This window comes from Anopheles maculipalpis, chromosome 3RL (assembly GCF_943734695.1).
Source record: "Anopheles maculipalpis chromosome 3RL, idAnoMacuDA_375_x, whole genome shotgun sequence".
Classification (NCBI taxonomy): domain Eukaryota; kingdom Metazoa; phylum Arthropoda; class Insecta; order Diptera; family Culicidae; genus Anopheles; species Anopheles maculipalpis.
Window position 1 is genome coordinate 11,795,079 of NC_064872.1, and position 17,124 is coordinate 11,812,202.

General features: G+C 43.1%; 4 protein-coding genes across 4 annotated transcripts in view; 2 read left to right on the forward strand and 2 right to left on the reverse strand.

Moving 5' to 3' along the window:
* Positions 1–17,124, forward strand: part of LOC126564882 (protein limb expression 1 homolog) — a 508,128-nt gene that overhangs the window by 61,356 nt on the left and 429,648 nt on the right. The window lies entirely within an intron of this gene.
* On the reverse strand, positions 1,055–2,764 carry LOC126564617 (probable cytosolic Fe-S cluster assembly factor AGAP009023). The gene is made up of 5 exons (XM_050221696.1): positions 2,701–2,764; positions 2,543–2,638; positions 2,202–2,469; positions 1,735–2,127; positions 1,055–1,672 (listed from the first exon to the last, which is right to left on the reverse strand). Exons 1-5 carry the CDS (start codon positions 2,761–2,763, stop codon positions 1,056–1,058), a joined length of 1,437 nt encoding a protein of 478 aa, XP_050077653.1. The 5' UTR covers position 2,764; the 3' UTR covers position 1,055.
* Positions 4,583–6,864, forward strand: LOC126564370 (RNA polymerase I-specific transcription initiation factor RRN3). The gene is made up of 3 exons (XM_050221399.1): positions 4,583–4,823; positions 4,887–5,836; positions 6,201–6,864. Exons 1-3 carry the CDS (start codon positions 4,623–4,625, stop codon positions 6,862–6,864), a joined length of 1,815 nt encoding a protein of 604 aa, XP_050077356.1. The 5' UTR covers positions 4,583–4,622.
* LOC126560409 (zinc finger protein 335) overlaps positions 8,134–17,124 on the reverse strand; it is a 33,244-nt gene continuing 24,253 nt past the window's right edge. The window contains exons 6-7 of the mRNA XM_050216369.1: positions 8,430–8,589; positions 8,134–8,340 (exon numbers count right to left, since the gene is read on the reverse strand). Coding sequence (XP_050072326.1) covers positions 8,134–8,340; positions 8,430–8,589 — 367 coding nt within the window. The remainder of the gene's footprint in view (positions 8,341–8,429; positions 8,590–17,124) is intronic.

The following is a 17,124-nucleotide window of genomic DNA, read 5'->3' on the forward strand; positions in this document are numbered from 1 at the left end:
ACCAGCCGCTTCAAATCGGTTGCAGTATTTAAGAGATTAATGAATTTTATTCTCATTCCTTTATTCTTTCAATCATTTCGGACGATTTGGAGCCACAAAAAAGCAGAAAAAGAATTACCAAAATGTCAAACGTGATATTTGCCTGTTTTCGGTTTGGCCGTTCCTTCAGGAACCAGTTTTAACGGGCGGCTCGGCCAAAGTCCCCATAAGTGAAAATCAATAACAAAAAAGAAACACACCGAGATAAATGCCACCAAAAAATTCGATCATTCTGTCGTAGCGATCACGGTCAGTGAAGTGCAAAACAATCACATATTGGGGGTTGTTTGAGCAAATGTCATGGACCTTTCTTTCTTGGGAGAAGACTTTCTGAGTTCGCACAACGCACAACAAGGCGGGTAAAGGTGGAAGACTGTTTTCACATCGTTATTCTCACAATTGCTCGCCACTTTGCATTGGCGGGCAGCAATTAATATTTATAATGCTTAACCATTGTATCCCGTGTCGGTTAGTACGAGGCGCAAAAAAAAGTACTTCGCATTGTTTCGTCAATAGCTGTGGTTGGTCGTCTTGCAATCGACGAAGATACGAAGATTTCTTTATAGTGTTGTTCTACAAAGTACCGGCTTAATGGAATGAACTTGCAACTGCTTCGATTTGATAGCGAGCCAAGATTGAATGTCAAGATCAGCACCCTCTTCGGTGGGCTCTAGGATACGGCCGACGTACGTGCGAAACCCGTTTGCAGAAGCGTGTTCTTTCGTACAAGGGGTGTGTTCGGATGTATCGCGTGCGCTCCAGGCAGCGTCTTTTCAACCATCGCAATGCAGTCCATTGCTCCAGTCTCGTACCCTCACCCCCCCCCCCCCCGCCCCCCCGGAAACCGGTTTATGCTTGTTTTGACTTTCTTCGTGGTCTAGCAACCAGATCGCTACCGGGATAGCTGTTTTGTTTATTTATCTCGTTTCAGGCGTCCCTCTTCCTTATACGGAGCGGGGAGACACATTTTACAACAGCCTATACATATATACATACGATACCCTATAGCTTACTTTTTACCATTTTATGTTAAGAGCTGAGTTAATTTTTTCGATCTGATGATAGCTGGTGTGCAGCAAACTTTGCCGTTTGTTCAAATCTCCATCGCTATCGAAGAACGTATTGTACAGCGTTTGAACGCTTTCGTTCTCGGGATTGGACTGTGGCAAGGAACGGTACATGTGCTCCAATTCGGCCGTCAGCTCACGAGCATTTTTACCCTCCTCCGGACGTATTTGAGCTCCACCGTTCAGACACCCGGAAGGGCATGCCATTATTTCAACATAATCGTACGTACTTTTGCCTCTCTTCAACTTCTGTACCATGTTTTGAATGTTACGAAAACCGTTCGCGATCGCAAAGCGCAACAGCACCTGTCCATTTTGCTCCAGCACCGCTTCCCGCATGTCATTGTTTCGGAGCGGTTTAAATGTGACCGTATCCAGCTGGATGTTGAACAGTTTTCGTGCTGCGTACTTAAAAATGTATTCACTATATCCACCCGATCCGGACGTTTCGTGACCGCAAACGAATACTGGAGGTCTTGCGGTAGGCCACGGCCAATCAATGGGAGTTTTTTCTACCAGTTGAAGTGTTTGCAACCCGAGACTGTTTAGCATTTGTTCGATTTCAACTGAAACAAGAGAATTCATATTAAACCAATTAAGTTTGAATACAAATTTACTAAATACACACTAGAAGTAATGACACAATCCACATCGCGGCTGTTCTCCACCTCACTGAAGAAGTCTTCGCGCGATGCTTCCAGCTTTTTATCGTAGCATGGCATTACAGTAACGTGATAGATTCGGTCGCTAGTGGTTTGCATCAACTGGGCCAAATATTTCTTTATCAAAACGCCCATTATCTGCTGCGGCGATCGGGTGGTCGCGATGTAAGGCAGAATAAAGCTCCCATGCGTTTTCTCTGCATAGCAAACCCATCCCGGGCAGGATGAAGCAAGCATCGGGAGTGTTTTGCGATTCGTGTTGTACCTTTCGATAAACTCGTTGCGGCATTCAATCAATGCCAAATCGTCTGCTATTTTCGTATCGATCACCATATCTGCACCCAGCTTCTTAAAATAACCTATAAAACAAAAAGGGCAATAAATTGTAAAGCGGTACAATCGAAAAATTAATACTCCAACCATCTTATCTTACCCGCGATATGCTCGAACGTGTCTTCCGGTGGAAGATTATATTTCCGTGCCAGCGATAGGATAGGCTGTTGCGAAACGGTGAACACGACGAATTTGATCTCATCTCGCTGATTGTTCAGCTTTGCCATGTTGTTCGCGTTCATGACACGCAGCAGCTCCTCTTGGCTTTGTTGCGAAATCAAAACGCCTTCCGCTGACGTGATGCATCCGGAGCAGGCCAAACAATCGGCCAGTGTTATTTCTACTTTTTCGAGCTTTTGTATGCCACTCTGTAGTCAAAAAAAGGGAGGAAATGTAATTTGTAATATACGCAGGGCTTAGTAGTAGTGAATTAATATTTACCGAAGATTCCTGCACATATGAACCATCATCCTGTATCGTTATCTTTGCTCCCGTTTTGCTCTTGTTCGTTTCGATTTTCACGGGCTTGATGCATTCCTGTGTGAAAAAGTTTCGATTCAGTAATTCTTTCGTCCGATTGGTTGGGTGTTGACATTTACCTGGGAAGGAGTTATGAAATCATCCAAATCCGTAAGTTGAAGAGCGCTACTAAAACGCGACATGATGAAAATGTACAATTAACACGGAGATGATCCTATGATGATTGAACGTAAACAAAAACAGGTGATTTTGTTGTGTTGACAGCAGCTTTGACGTATCGAACGAAATCGGGCAAGATCGTGCACGAAAAATGTTTCCCTTGCTCGAACGATGGTATTTTGCTCGAATCCACCAAGGCTGCAGACGTCGCATGCAAAGTCGTCATTTGGGTGCTTTTTTTTCATTGTGATATTCCGCTTAATTGTTCACTCTTTGGTTTTCTACACGCCACTGATCTTGAGCCGCTCTCTCAACGCTTCGTTATCCTAACTATATCTTAATACTAGTCAACGCACATGCAACGGATGCTGTGTACCACAGTCATCTAAAGACTGTTTCTTCTACTGTAACCGTAAATTCGCATACGGTGCACAGAATCAAAATTTATCATCAATTTTGATTGCAAAAGGCCCATTTTTATAAAATTCTTGGTCACAATATTTATTTATATTTATCTTCTCTCAGAGACGCGTTTTCAGCATCCGGCGCAGAAGGCCAAATATTCCAATTACCCTCGATTGTACTATAATTCTTCCTGCTCCTGCTATTGCTGCTGATGGTTGATCAAACGACACAATTGTGGTCAGCAACATTTGGTGTGCTATTGGTGTGTCCGGCTCAAAGCAGGAAGGGAGAGGTGGGAGTCTTTCATATCCGATGTACCATATACAGGAATCCTTTAACAACATAGTTTAAGCTTCTCAATCGATGGGGCCGAGGACAGCCGTCTGCCCCGTCCTCCGCCACTGGTGTCCCCATTCACTTGATCTCATCACACATTAAAATACTTTAAATGAATTATGAAATTTATTTCTGTGCAACCCTGATTAATTCAACACTAAATTGAGAGCTGAAAAAGCAGCATCTGATGCAGTCACCGGAGTTTCCTGCAACACGGAAAGTGGCACTTTTGGAGTTCGTACGGAACCTGGAGAAACTAGAGTTCGTACGGAACCTTGAACCCCCCCCCCCCCCTCCCCCCACAAAACTTTTGAAGTGGGATTTTGTGTGGAAAGTGTAACGTTGCAGAAAAGCTCTCTGATACTACCAGTATGTTTCTCGGTGCTACGATACAGGAACGGCTTTTGTCTAGGTGAAACGGCTTAGGTTAATACAGGGTTATTTGCCGCTGATGGTGTTCAATGTGCAAACGATTAAGATATTTATTATCGTTGTGCCATTGGAGGTACTTGTGTAGGCGCTCAGTCATAGATGTAAACGAAATGTAACAAGCTGCCTAAACGGGGCAGTGAAGAAAAGCTAAAATCTGATTTTTGAGATTTTTTGAAATTTTTGCATCGATTTCAACAGTTTGAAATATCCCGTGGCCCGGGGAACTTTGGATACTTCGGATGTCTTTGCTGCTGATAATGTTTCATACAAAATCGTCGCTTCGTCTCCGATTCAACCAACGGTCCTAGGCAGGCTTCGTTTAGCAAGGGCTTTGCAGCCAGGATTGCAACCTGGGCATGGCATGCCAATTGCATGAGTAAAGTTTATGCGTATTATCCGTGGCTGTGTATGTCAGAAAGTTTATTCGTGGTAAAAACGTGCTAGCTGGCCGGCAGACGCTTTTAAAATTGTAAAATATCTCGCCTAATTGGCTCAATAGTGTGTGAATTTTCATTTGGTGGCAGTGTTTCCCATGCCGCACAGAAGCGAAAGTTAAGAAATAATTATTTTTTCCAGTGTTTAGACACGTCGTAAGCGTATCATCGGTGCGGTACTGCGTAATACATAACCTTGAAGGGAATATCTTGGTTTCCTGCCTTCCTGCAAGAAAAGCACGCCAACGGAGCAATCTCAAACACAATATGCAAACATGTCTGCAGCTACCGAAAAGCGTCGAGTCTCTTCCATTCTCAAGTCACAGTCACCCCCGAATGGGAATGGTACACCGTCCCGAAACAAGGTACGATTTGTGGAGTTGTCAATCGAATCGGCACTGCAGGAAGTGTTGGATCATAACCGGTTAACGGGGTACGAGGAACTTTTGGAGAAGCTGCGAGAAGATGACCCAGTGGTAAGTAGGAATCGTCCATGAAAGGGGTTCAAGAAGGTTAATTTCTTCTTCGTTTGTTTACAGGATGATAAGTTTAAAGAAATTTTCCTACAAGCTAAGCAAGCCGTTCCTTTGATGAAGCCCCACTTTGGCAAGTTGGTCGAGCAGTTGCTTTCCTTGCGCTGGTTAAACCGCTCCTTAGAGGCCCAGGAGGCCTACAAACAGTTCGTGCTGGAGCTGTCAATCGTGCAAAAAAACTACTGCACAATGACCATAGCCAAGCTAGTGAAGCTGTTCATCCCCGACAAAGCACTGCCGGGAGGAGGCGTCGGTGGCAGCAGCAGTACAGCAATTGAAGATCATCAACGCCAAATGGGATCTCTGCATGATCTGATAATGAGACTGAAAAATGTGATACCGATGATCTTCGACGTGGTGCTGACGCAGCTACGGAAGAGCTTCCCGTACTACAAGCGACCGTCCAGCGAGGTGGTCGGCTATCTGTACAATGTGCTGCGCATGACCGAGTACGCGTCGATCTACTGTGATGAGCTGCTGGATATTGTGTTCTACCATCTGCTACAGCTGGACGTGAACGTGCCACGTAGCGTCATCGAAGAAGCGGAATATCCGGACGAGGAAATGATGTTCGAGATGACGGAAACGGGCGGCGGTGAGGAGCCGAATGCAGAGGATAGCGATACGATGAAACATCCGGTTGCCGAAACGCTGGACCAGTACATGGAGATCGTGTTTAACTACATTGAGCAGACGGTAAAAGTGGACGGGCAAGGCGACCGTTTGTTTAAGATCATACTGAATCAGTTCGAAACACACATCCTGCCGACCCACAACACGGATCATGCCCAGTTCGTCATGTTTTACATCTGCAGCTTTAAGCTTACGTACGCCGAACATTTTATCAGTTCGCTTTGGAAGAATGTGAACAATCTGAACAAATCGCCCGCCGTGCGACAGACGTCGGTCGGGTATATAGCGAGCATGCTGGCTCGAGCCAAATTCGTTCCACTAAAGTAAGTAAAAAAAATTGACCACTATGGCCACTCTACCATTAACCATTATTTCAATGATCGACCTACAACCCGGATAGGTCATATATTTAATATTACAAGCAAGAATCGAAGATAAAATGTAAATAGACAAAGATTTTTTAATATATTAATTAAGTTTGATTAGTTAGACCACAATTAGCTTTTTTTTCTTGGAATTCAGTTTCTTCAAGTTTTTAGCTTTCTTATCCAGCAAAAATGCTAACTCCCATACAAAATGATTGACCTACTCGGGGGTAGGTGGTTATAGAAGTAAGAGTGTATTTTTGTTCATTAAAACGAAGGTTCAACAATGGATTAATCTATACGTGGTCCTTCTTTCGTACAGCTACCTTAAATCGATGCTGCTGGAAATGTCGCACTGGGTGCACAACTACATCCAGCGGAGCGATTCGATGCTTCACAATCAATCACTCAAGGCACATCTCCTATTTTACTCCGTATGTCAAGCCATCTTCTACGTGGTAGCGTTCCGCGCCAATCATCTTACAGCAAGCTCCAAGAATCTAGCCTTTCTGCAATCACTTCAACTTTCATCGATCGTCACCTGTCAGCTGAATCCGTTGCGTGTCTGTTTGCCGACGGTAGCGACAGCATTCGCCGGCATAACCCGGGCGTACCAGCTCGCTTACTGTCACACCATTTTGGAGCGTAATGCACGGCGCAAGTTGGCCACCGTGTACAAGAACAGTACACAGCTGCCGGAAGACTGTTTGGATACGTTCTTTCCGTTCGATCCGTACATGCTGCTAAAGTCCGGCAAGCGCATCGAACCGTTCTATCTCCAGTATCAAGCGCATGAGATTGATGAGGAGTCGGGCGAGACGAGCATCAGCAGGGGTCGCAAACGGTACGAATCGATCTCGGAGGATGTGGACGATTTCATACCGGAAAGTAAGCGTCACAAGCATCCCAACAATGGGCATGGTGTGGATGTTGTTGGTGGAGAATTTTCGTTTTCGTATGGCGTTTCGCCCGGGTTTCATAGCTGAATTCTTTGTACCCGTGTTTGGAGGTATAGAAGCTGAAGTAGCAGACATAGACGGTGCAATCACACAGAAGGTCTATTCATGCTTTTAAATACGGATAATAAAATATATACATTTCATAAATCAATTATCTAGATATTGCAATGATGCAGTGTTCAATGTGACTTTTACTTCTGACTGAGAAAATTTGTAGATGATGGATGTTTGAAATAATAAATTTCAAAAATAGTTCATTGTACAATGAAGACTTGCGTCTCCTTCGTGACTTATTCAAACACCGCTGTAAACAAATAGATGACATTTTCACTTATGTGCCTTCCACTTTTTCGCCGGCAATTCTCCAGTAGTGCTTCCCCACTCCGTCGGAAGAATGAGGAGACATCAATTCCGGCAAACTCGGTCCGCTCGGACCAAGTCTCGGATTGTTCTGAATCGTTCGGACCAAGTCTAGGAAAGTGGTGAAGCAGATACGTGGATCCACTGGTGTGAACGAGTCCTGGTCGACCCAGGACAAAGCCTATGCGTCTGATCAAAGTAAATCTGTTCCCGAAGGTAACAATAGGAGCAGTACACGTTTGGCGCACGAAAAATCCTCACAAATATAGGCTTAGAAAAAATGAAGTGAAAATACGCTCAGAAGATCTTAAGTTGTTGGCAGAATCGATACAGTAACCTTACAAAGCTTTTGTGGCTTTTGGACCCATAGTTTTGCCCGCAACAGGGTCGTCAGAGACAGCCCTGGCGTCTATATCAAGCAAACAGCATATAAGTTTCATAAATTGTATAAATTCACAAATAACCTCCCCTGGTTGGCAGATAAGCAGAGCCGGGACACCCCGGCTTCCACTTCACTTCCCACAAGCAAGATGTAAGTTGGTGTAATACCGTTAGCAAGCGTTACCACGTGTTATTGATGTAAAAGGCGTTACCAAGTGCGCTTCAGCTGCGTTTTGTCGCGTACAAGTTGTACCAGAGCGATTTTATAGCGCTGACAGCGCGGTTAGTTTGAAAACCGACCACCACCTATCTGCCGGCGCACCATTATTTTGATTTAGTTACGTTCTTTCGGTGGGTCGTACTGGAAAAAAAAAATTAAAAATCTCACCAAATAATGTAATTACTGGAAATTAATAATAATTACATTCTTATAAATAAAGACTTCCACCGACCAATGCTTTCAAAAAATCGTATATTTTTTCAAACTGACAAACTCATTTTTTAAATATTGTTTATGCTTCATCGAATGCAAATTTAAAACATTTAACCTGGTCGCTAGAAACCGTCCGAACTAAACTTGGGTTGCAGAGCCTTCACCTCATCCGACGACAGTTTATGATAGTTTTGCAAATGTTCTTTGTACTCCTTCTGAAAATTGAACCCATACGCGGTGCCTCCATCTGCCCTCGGACAGAGCGTACATTCGTACAAAAATTTCCCTTTATGTTTCGATGTTGAAATCACATGCTTTCGAAGATTTTCCTGCAACGAAACCAAAGAATAGCGGTAACCAGTAACACGTTAGTGAAGCAATTATTTTGCAATTTCCAAAACACAATTTCACTACGTACAATGTTATTACAGGTATAATCACAGTGCGGACAGGAGTACGGTTTGCTACCGGTGTGCACCAGCCGATGACGTCGAAGGTGTCCGAGAATGCGCGTCGCAAAGTCACACTGGTCACATTTGTGTTTCTTCTCCATCTCTTCATGGTGACGTAGAGCGTGCCTGCGAACGAAAGAAAGGAACCTTTTATCGGGCGGCAGAGATCGTTTCGGTACGGACATCAATTAAAGGGCCGACGTGTAGACGGGGTTTCTTTTTCACTCGACTTCAAATATGGGTAGTTGACACATTAAATGGTAATGCGTTCGATACTAACCCCCCTCCCCCCCCCCCCCCCCCCCCCTTTCCCGCTCATTCTTCCGGATCCTTCTTGGGCGACGCGCGAGAGCTAAACAATAAATTCACTTGATAAGTCACATCTTGGTGCGGACGAAAGGCACAACAAAAAAAATCTGGTGCACTTTAATTGTCCATCCGCGAACATTGTCCGTACACCGGGTGGATGGATCGTCTTCGGGGTTCCCTTTTTTTTACCATCGGTGCATTCATTGCACGCAGCATAAGCATAATGATCAACCGTGTACTCCGTGGACGGTTGAACGAATCGAAATGGAGAACGGGGGAACGAAGAAAATGGCCGATGATTTCGTCGATTCCCGGACGGCCACGCCGCCGACCGTACGCAGACAAACCAGTGTCCAGAATCGTTCGATGTGATCGGTCTCACCAAATTGGACTGCCGTAAAATGAAGAAATCGTGACTTATTAAAGGCCTGCTGCTACAGCAACAAGTAATGTGCCGAACCGGGAAGTGACTGCTACGACTGCTGAAGTATCCAGATCGAGGGCGCACGCGTCTGCCGGGATCAAATCGATGCCCCCGGGTTGGCGGTCCTTGGTGGGGTCGTCGTTATAAGAAACATAATACAAGGGCTGTTTTAACCACCACCACGACCACCACTACGACCACCAAGCAGCAACAGCAGCAGCACCAACAATAATAAAAGAAAACGGTTGCAATGTGATCATATAAATTATACACACGTTGATGATATCGTGTTGATAATAATATGTATTAAGGGTTTTTCACTTCACGGCAAAAATGGCTGCGTTTACCCGGTTGCGGTTGGTGGAACAGTTTATCGAATGAGAAATTATGCTCGGTGATCCGGTACTCGCAAGCAAACATCAGCGATCACGCTCCTCTTTCTCTGTCTCGGGGGTTTTTTTTTTGTTCGACTGGTGTGGTGATCTGCGTTGAAGCATCGAAGGGTAATCCCATGAGAACATGATCAGGGAGACTTCGGTTCGGTGCTTTATTTCCTCTGCTCAACTGCTCAACGTTGGTGAGGTATGCGGGGTAGCGAGTGGAAGCGAATGGTGAGTATGTAAGCTTTTAATTCGTTATTTATTAACCAACAAACACACCACAAAGAGGTATGTAATCCGTCAAGAAATTGCTCGTAACAGTCGTTAATGAGACAGCTGTCTGGACGGTTGAGGGTTGTTCGCTTTGTATGCAAATTGTATATCGACCTTCGAGGACTTCAAAACGTTCCTAAAAATATTTTAATAATCTGTTCTTCTAGTCGATGTACAGTAGGTAGGTTGAATGTTTATATAGTTTATTAACTATATAGCATTCGCAAGTGAGGGCGCCTTCAGTGGTGGAGACGACAACGGCGTCGGTCTTTACACGGCAAGACTGGGGTTCAAATCTGGACATCTGGACCGGACCGTTCCGGACCCCGTAGTGAGGACACTGACTGGCTGTCCATCGTTACCCATTCAACAACTACACGGTATCTCAGAGTCTAGTAAGCCATTAAATTAATGCCAAGAGGATGAATACAAAGATCAATTGTTTTTGAGTTAATAAAAAAATAAAAATTTGGAAGGTTTTAAGGATTCAGAGCATTCCAGCAATTTTTTACAATTTATTACGGTTTTTTATCGTGTGCCCAAATATTTTTGTCCTCGCCCGGAGGTTTTTTTGAAGCTTTTCCGTACATTTTTGTGCTTGTTCCGCAATTTTTTACCACATTCCAATAAATTTTTGTTTTCCACTGCTGATTTTTTAAATATCTTTTTGGTAAGCTTGAACGTTGAGTGAATTTCTCGTATATAAGTTTATGAGTCATCTGAAGAACTCTGTAAAAAAATGAAAATGTATTTGTAACATTATTTTTGACCTGATTTCAATTGGACAACGATGAATGACGTCTTGCTTAAAGGAGCATAGTCCAATCAGTGTTAAAAACCAAATCCGTGAGCAAGTTTTAAAGAGTTCCTCTGAGTGCTCATCTTCTTTTTTACGAGAAATTCATGCTAAGTTCTAGAATATCAAAACGAAATCAAAAATCAGTAGAAGAATCCAAAAATTTATGGGTCAAATGCGTCAAAAACTTTTGGGACAAGAACATAAAATATACGGAAAAGCGTCAAAAAAACCTCGGAACTCCCTGTGAAACACACGATATGAAAACAGATACCCAGCCCAAAACTCTTTTGCACTCTACACTTAAAATGCAGTAAGATGCATCGGAAATCTTTCGTACCATTTTTCTACTCTCTACCAATGAATTGTGTCGCACTGTGCTGACAGTTGTGACCGTAAACAAAGCTTTCAACAGCAAAAAACTGCTACATTTATTGAGGTAATGTTTCCCCTCCCTCCCCTGCCTTCCATTGTGTCGTTCGAGCAGGAACGATCGACCACCGCTGATCGAGAGTGCTCGGCATTCTGTAACATAATACCAAAAAATGCGAGCAAATCAAACCAGCCAGCGATGTATGTGCTACGCAGGCTGCTGCAGGGCGCATAAGTAGCAGCAAATCCGTTTCGATCGAAGCAAAAACACAACACCACCACGGCTTCCGAGCGTATGTCACTTGCAAGCCGAATGCCGATTGTCGCATAGTGATCGCAATTTACATAAACCGCCATCGAAACCGGGAGACGTGCAGCAAAATGCCGCCCTAACTTACGTGCCGTCTTCCTCACACACACACACACACACAAACGGACAGACTGGGAGGGACGTTTAAGGGTGTCTGAGGTTTGAGAAGATGTGAGAACAAAAATGTAACCCAGCAGCGCACAGCAACAGGACGCAGAACGATCGATGCACGCCATCGTAACCCGCCAACGATCGAGCCAAACATGCGCTTCTTCTCACCTAGTTCGCGCGCGCGCGCTCGTATGCTTCGCTTCCCCGGCCGAGTACACTCAGTTGTTACCGTGCCGGGTTTGGGTTGCATATTTATACACTCCGCCAGGCTCCAAGGGCAAGCTTTCCAATTGCCCACCCTACCCCGGTGCCTACCGGCAAAGGAAATATTTCACAGCGAAAGAAACTCGGGACTGATATTCGATCAAGATGTGCGCTCCTTTGCGCGCGGGACAGCGAAACACGATTCGCATTCGGAAAACGGGAGAAAAAATCAATCCCCTCGTTGCGCTGCATGGTGCATTCGGTTGCCTTTTGGTCCTTGGGGTCTGCTGGTTTCGGTTACATTCTGCACAAGGGTAATGCGTAAGGTTCCGCGATCGATCGAATCGGTCGGCTTGAGCGAGTTTTGCGCTGCTCGGTATTGTGTATTGTAATGCGATAGCAGAGCACAGGCAGTAGAGCTTGTTTGAAATTGTTACAGTTTAAAAACTGATCTGCTTGTCGCAATCGTGCTTCATGACCCGTAAACAATCTGCTTGTGTGATTGAGCTCGGTAGCAAACTGTACGATTTAGGCAATGAAACCGTATGCTATCTTGCGATGCATATCTTGTTTGTACGTTGAAAGTGACAGAATAATGTAATGCTTTTTTAAAAATTATCGAAAGACAAATGAAAGCATTTGGAAAGAATTTTAAATTTTACTATTTAAATCAGTAATTACATTTTAGAAGCAATTTTTATCTGATCTTTCATAGAAACTAGATATTTTTAAAATTTTACACGAAGCATGAGCTGCCACTATGGCCTTATGCATAATTATACACTTCAGCCAACCCTTAAGGCTTATATTCTTCTCACTTTTCTTCTTGATTTAACGACCTGCTAGGCCCTGCCTTCTAATACAATAGAAAAAAAAAAATTGAAAAGTTGAGCAGGTAGGTTAAAGTGATATTCTGCTTAGTTGTAGAAAATAGAAAAATAGGTTAAAAATACACATTTTTTTCATCGTTTTGCGCACACTTTTACATATTTTTTAATGTGTTAAAAAAGGCTACAAATATCATAACTATAGGGCCACTTATAAAAATACATTATTTTTTATGTAAATCATCTTTTCAAAATTCGATAAAAAAATTCAGGAAGTAAAAGAGACTCCCGGGCATTATAACATAAAACTTTTAACAATTTTAGGTATTTTTATTGAACCGTGGCGTGTAATTATACGATTTGTTACGCAAATATTTCGTATATGTTCGTTTTTTGTTCTTTATTCGCGTAGCTTTTGGTGTCATTTTTTTAAATAAATAAGTACAAAACATAAGCAGACCATATGCATATATGCATTAAAAAAAGCTACAAAAATGCCCTCTCAAAATATATAAATATATCCCTGCTACAGTGCCAATAGCATGTGCAACAGCTAAATAAATGAGGTGAGAAATGGGCCTTTTTCCGACAAGGATTGCTTTAAATGTGTCGCAAAATTCGAAAACCAAAGATAAAAACATACTAAAAATGGTTAAAATTAGGAATATTAGGGAATATCTACAATATTTTTTGCAGTATTTTCCCCATGGCCTGCGGAAGCGCCGCTTGACATTGCATAAATATTGCTGCCCATGAGTTCTAATGAGTGTTTGCAAAAATGTTCTCGTTTTGAGATTAATTATGTTAACCTGCGGATACCCAAGCGTTTGTGTTGCGGAGAAAAAACCGAAATCGCAATTCTAGAGGCGATACGATAGTTTTAATTCGATTTCAATAGCTTAAAAATTCCTTCAAATCACAACCTTTACAGTATTTCATTGACTTGGAATAACTTTGGACACAATAATCAGGCATATCCTTACCACTGCCTACAGCATCTTCGACTGTTCCCCGATAAACTCTCTTCTAAAGAAAGTCAAAACAGTCTAAAATGGGACAGATTCGTAACAGTGTTTTACCTTCGAATATGACAAAACTGGAGAAGAGTTCTGCGTGGATTCAAGAGTGAGAGTTTCTGACCAAACACTGAAAAATACCCAAGCTAAAACACTTGGGTCAACTACACTGTCAACCAAAATGTTTGAGACGAAGTCGTTAATGTGTGACAATCATTCGGAATTTACTAGTTGACACGTTTATAAAAAATATCTTTCTTCGCTGATGAGCCCGTTCTGAAAGAAGTTTGAACAGCAGCAACGAATTTTATTTTTAGAAAAACCTCGATCGGATTGTTAGAAGATCATTCTTAAGGAAGTGATCGTCAAGACCCAGAAAGACACAAAACATTCTGTGAATTTATATTTAAAACACATTTAAACGCAACACTGCAAAAAGTTCCAGAGCTTACTTACGAATATTTCTTTTATTCTTGGCTCAACGACCTACTAAGTCACGCTGGTCCATCTAATGGACTTACGAGACCAATTGGTATCACGTAGTTGGATAGTCAGTCCCTCACATTACGGTGGAATGATCCGGATGGGATTTGAACCGCAGTTTTGCTGTTTGAAGACTCACGATCACAGTTCTTCCACCGATCTGCCCCAATCGAACCTCGATAACGTAAAGTTTTTTTTTAATGTTTTAAGTCTAATTTGTATGCACATGAATTACACGATACAAAGGACGTAGGCACAACGGCAGTCTAAATGAAAAGCCAAAACTGAATAAGTTTAATACAACTAAAGTTTCATACTAATTTAGTCGATGTTCCAACAACTGTAAAGGATTGCAGTAAAACATTCAATAGAATGAAGTACCCGTGCAAATGTGCCTCTTTATATAAATTGATTTGATTAGCGAATATTGAACAATTTCAAATGAACTCAATCGCAAACGCTACCGTTCTTTCACTCTAATGTGCTGTAACAACAGCAAAAAAGCTACCCCTTATGAAGTGTAAATCAGACATAACCACGAAATATATGACGACACTTTTATGCGCAATAACGATGAGCTTCGTTGGGGGTCGCTGAACCAACCAGCACAAGAAAAAGAACCAGACGCATGGCTGACGCTGCGAAGGACTACAGCTACAGCGTGGGGAAGGTCAAAAGTCCTTTCCCAACCGCCGGGCCCACGGTAGTTCGTAGCTTTGCAGTAGTCATCGTCGTATCTGCTTCCTATTTACACACTGCAATAGCAGTGTGCCGGATTGGTCCGGATTCGGTGTTGTCGGTGGTCTAATAAACCCATTTGTGCAGCTGGGAACGTTCGTCGCCGTTCGTCATAACCATAACGCCGGCAATCCAATCGGCAGCATCACGGGAACGCGCGGCAATGCCGAAGCTAATCCATTGCAGTGGACGGTACGGAAGTAAACAAATCGTTCCGGGTTTGCGTCTTGTGCTGCGGGAGTTTGGCTGATTCGGCCCGGGATCTACGGGGCATACGACGGCCGGCGTACAGTTTTTCCTGATCTTCCTTTCGCTACACTGCCATTGTCTTTGTTTCGTTTGCACACATTTCCTCCCAGAGCAGGCGGGCGAGGGCCTTCTGCCGGCCGATCAGTCCGACCGTGAAAGGGGTTTGCCGGGCTTTCTGCCCGGCTACACTACACAAAAAGCTCATGTAAATGGGTTTTCCTCTCCCGTCGTAAAGGAGAGCCACAGCTTCTTAATGTGCGTATCGTGAGGATTGTCTGTTTTGATTAAGACTGCACCGACAACCGGGTGTTGATCGTCTGCAATGCAGCGGTGTTACCGGCCAGCTCGCCGTAAAACTCCGACACAACGACACTGGTGCTGGTAGCAGCTGGTGAAATCTGTTTGCCCTGCTAGTTCTCCGGTGTGGTTGCGCTTCCGCGCAAGATATTGATGACACATCCAAACAGCGTCATTAACATCGTCATCCACGTAATGTAGGCAGGCGTTCTCTTCCGCCCGCCTTAGCTACTTGGGACATCACCCGATTGTGCATTTTTATGCATTTGCATCCCTGCCGGGAATGCATAATAATGCAAATGATAATAAAATGAAATAATAACATAAAGAATTATCTGAGCGTAGGGAAAAAAGGTACCTTTTCGGTTCGCTCCCGTACCATTTGTTCGAACGCTACAAAGGGGATCGAGAGGATTTTTTTTCCGCATGGGCGTTCTTGCGAGAAATTCCCCCCCAAGAGAAGCGCCACGGAAGTTTGTGGAGCGGGAGAAGTAGAATTGTATGAACCAGCCAGTTTTGTTGTTTGCAGATTACGGATTCGGACCAACGTTTGGCACCGTTTACATTTAAAAAAAATAACTAGCCAGCACTAGCTGTGGCACTGTGGCAAGAAAGTGCACAGACCGCGCAGTAGATGATGTACCGCAAGATATACGAAAATATGCATATGCAACCGATTAAAAGACGTGAAGCTAGTGGTGAAATGTAACACAGAAATGAAGAAGAAAAACTGGTGCAAACCACACCACGAACAATGGCAGCTAGTAGGAATATTAACCATCATGCACATTCCGGAGTATGAAAGGGCCGAAAGGAGTGCGAAAGCTTCCTCGGTTGGATGTTTGGGCGAAAGGAAGGAATTTATATATCGAAATGGTTGATAAATTCGTGACCGATTCGAGCGGGTTGATCTTGATGAGGTTGGGAGGCTTCGTATGAGTGGCGTTAGGATGTGGTTCGCGAAAAAATCGACAATCGCATTGTTTCGCACGTGTGTGTGTGTGTGCAGAAGAAGAGTAACTTAATTTATGATACGTGCTTGGGCAGCTGGGGTCGACTGGGTGGTGGACAGTACAATAATTATGCATTATTCATGAACTAGTGTACGAGAGTGGTTACTGGCTAGTGAAGGTGTATAGAGCGATCCATGTTTTCGTACAATGTTTAAGGGTTTAATGATAATGCGGCTTTAAATGGCGCGGTTGCAAATGCGTAAGGAAGACAATGCAATGTTTTACAGAACTGTTTGACAAGCAACAGCATGCGCTCTGTCGAATATACAAAAGTTGAAGTGTTATTTTAATTCATGAATGCGTTCAAGTTTCAAAGGTCGTTTTTTATGAAATTGTTTGATTAATTAAATTATAACAAAGATTCTTGAACACTTGATTTTTCATAGTATGATTAAGATCTAAGAAAAATCACACTTGTAAAATTAAATCCATATCATTCTTAGTTTTTGACAACCTTGAGACCAATGATGTCAAACTATGAAACCAGTCGGACAAGAACCTAGTGAGTTAAAGCATTTTGTGTAACGCAGCCTTTGTTTTTTGACTACTCATGCAAAGGAAAGAATTTCTCGTGATGATAAAGCATTGCTTTTTGAAGGGAAAAATACAGTCGAAGCCAAAAATTGACTTGATGACGAGTTTTTGGATACAGCTCCACCATAATCAACCATCAAGTATCAAGAACTCTTGATTTGAACGAGGTAAAATGAGCTCTGAGGACGGTGAACACAGTCACAAAAGAGTTGGTTACCGACAAAAACATATGTGATTTCCACAAAATTATTGAAATCAACCGTAATATGGAGTTGATCGAGATAGCTGACACCCTAAAGATGTCTAAGAAACGTTTTGGATATAT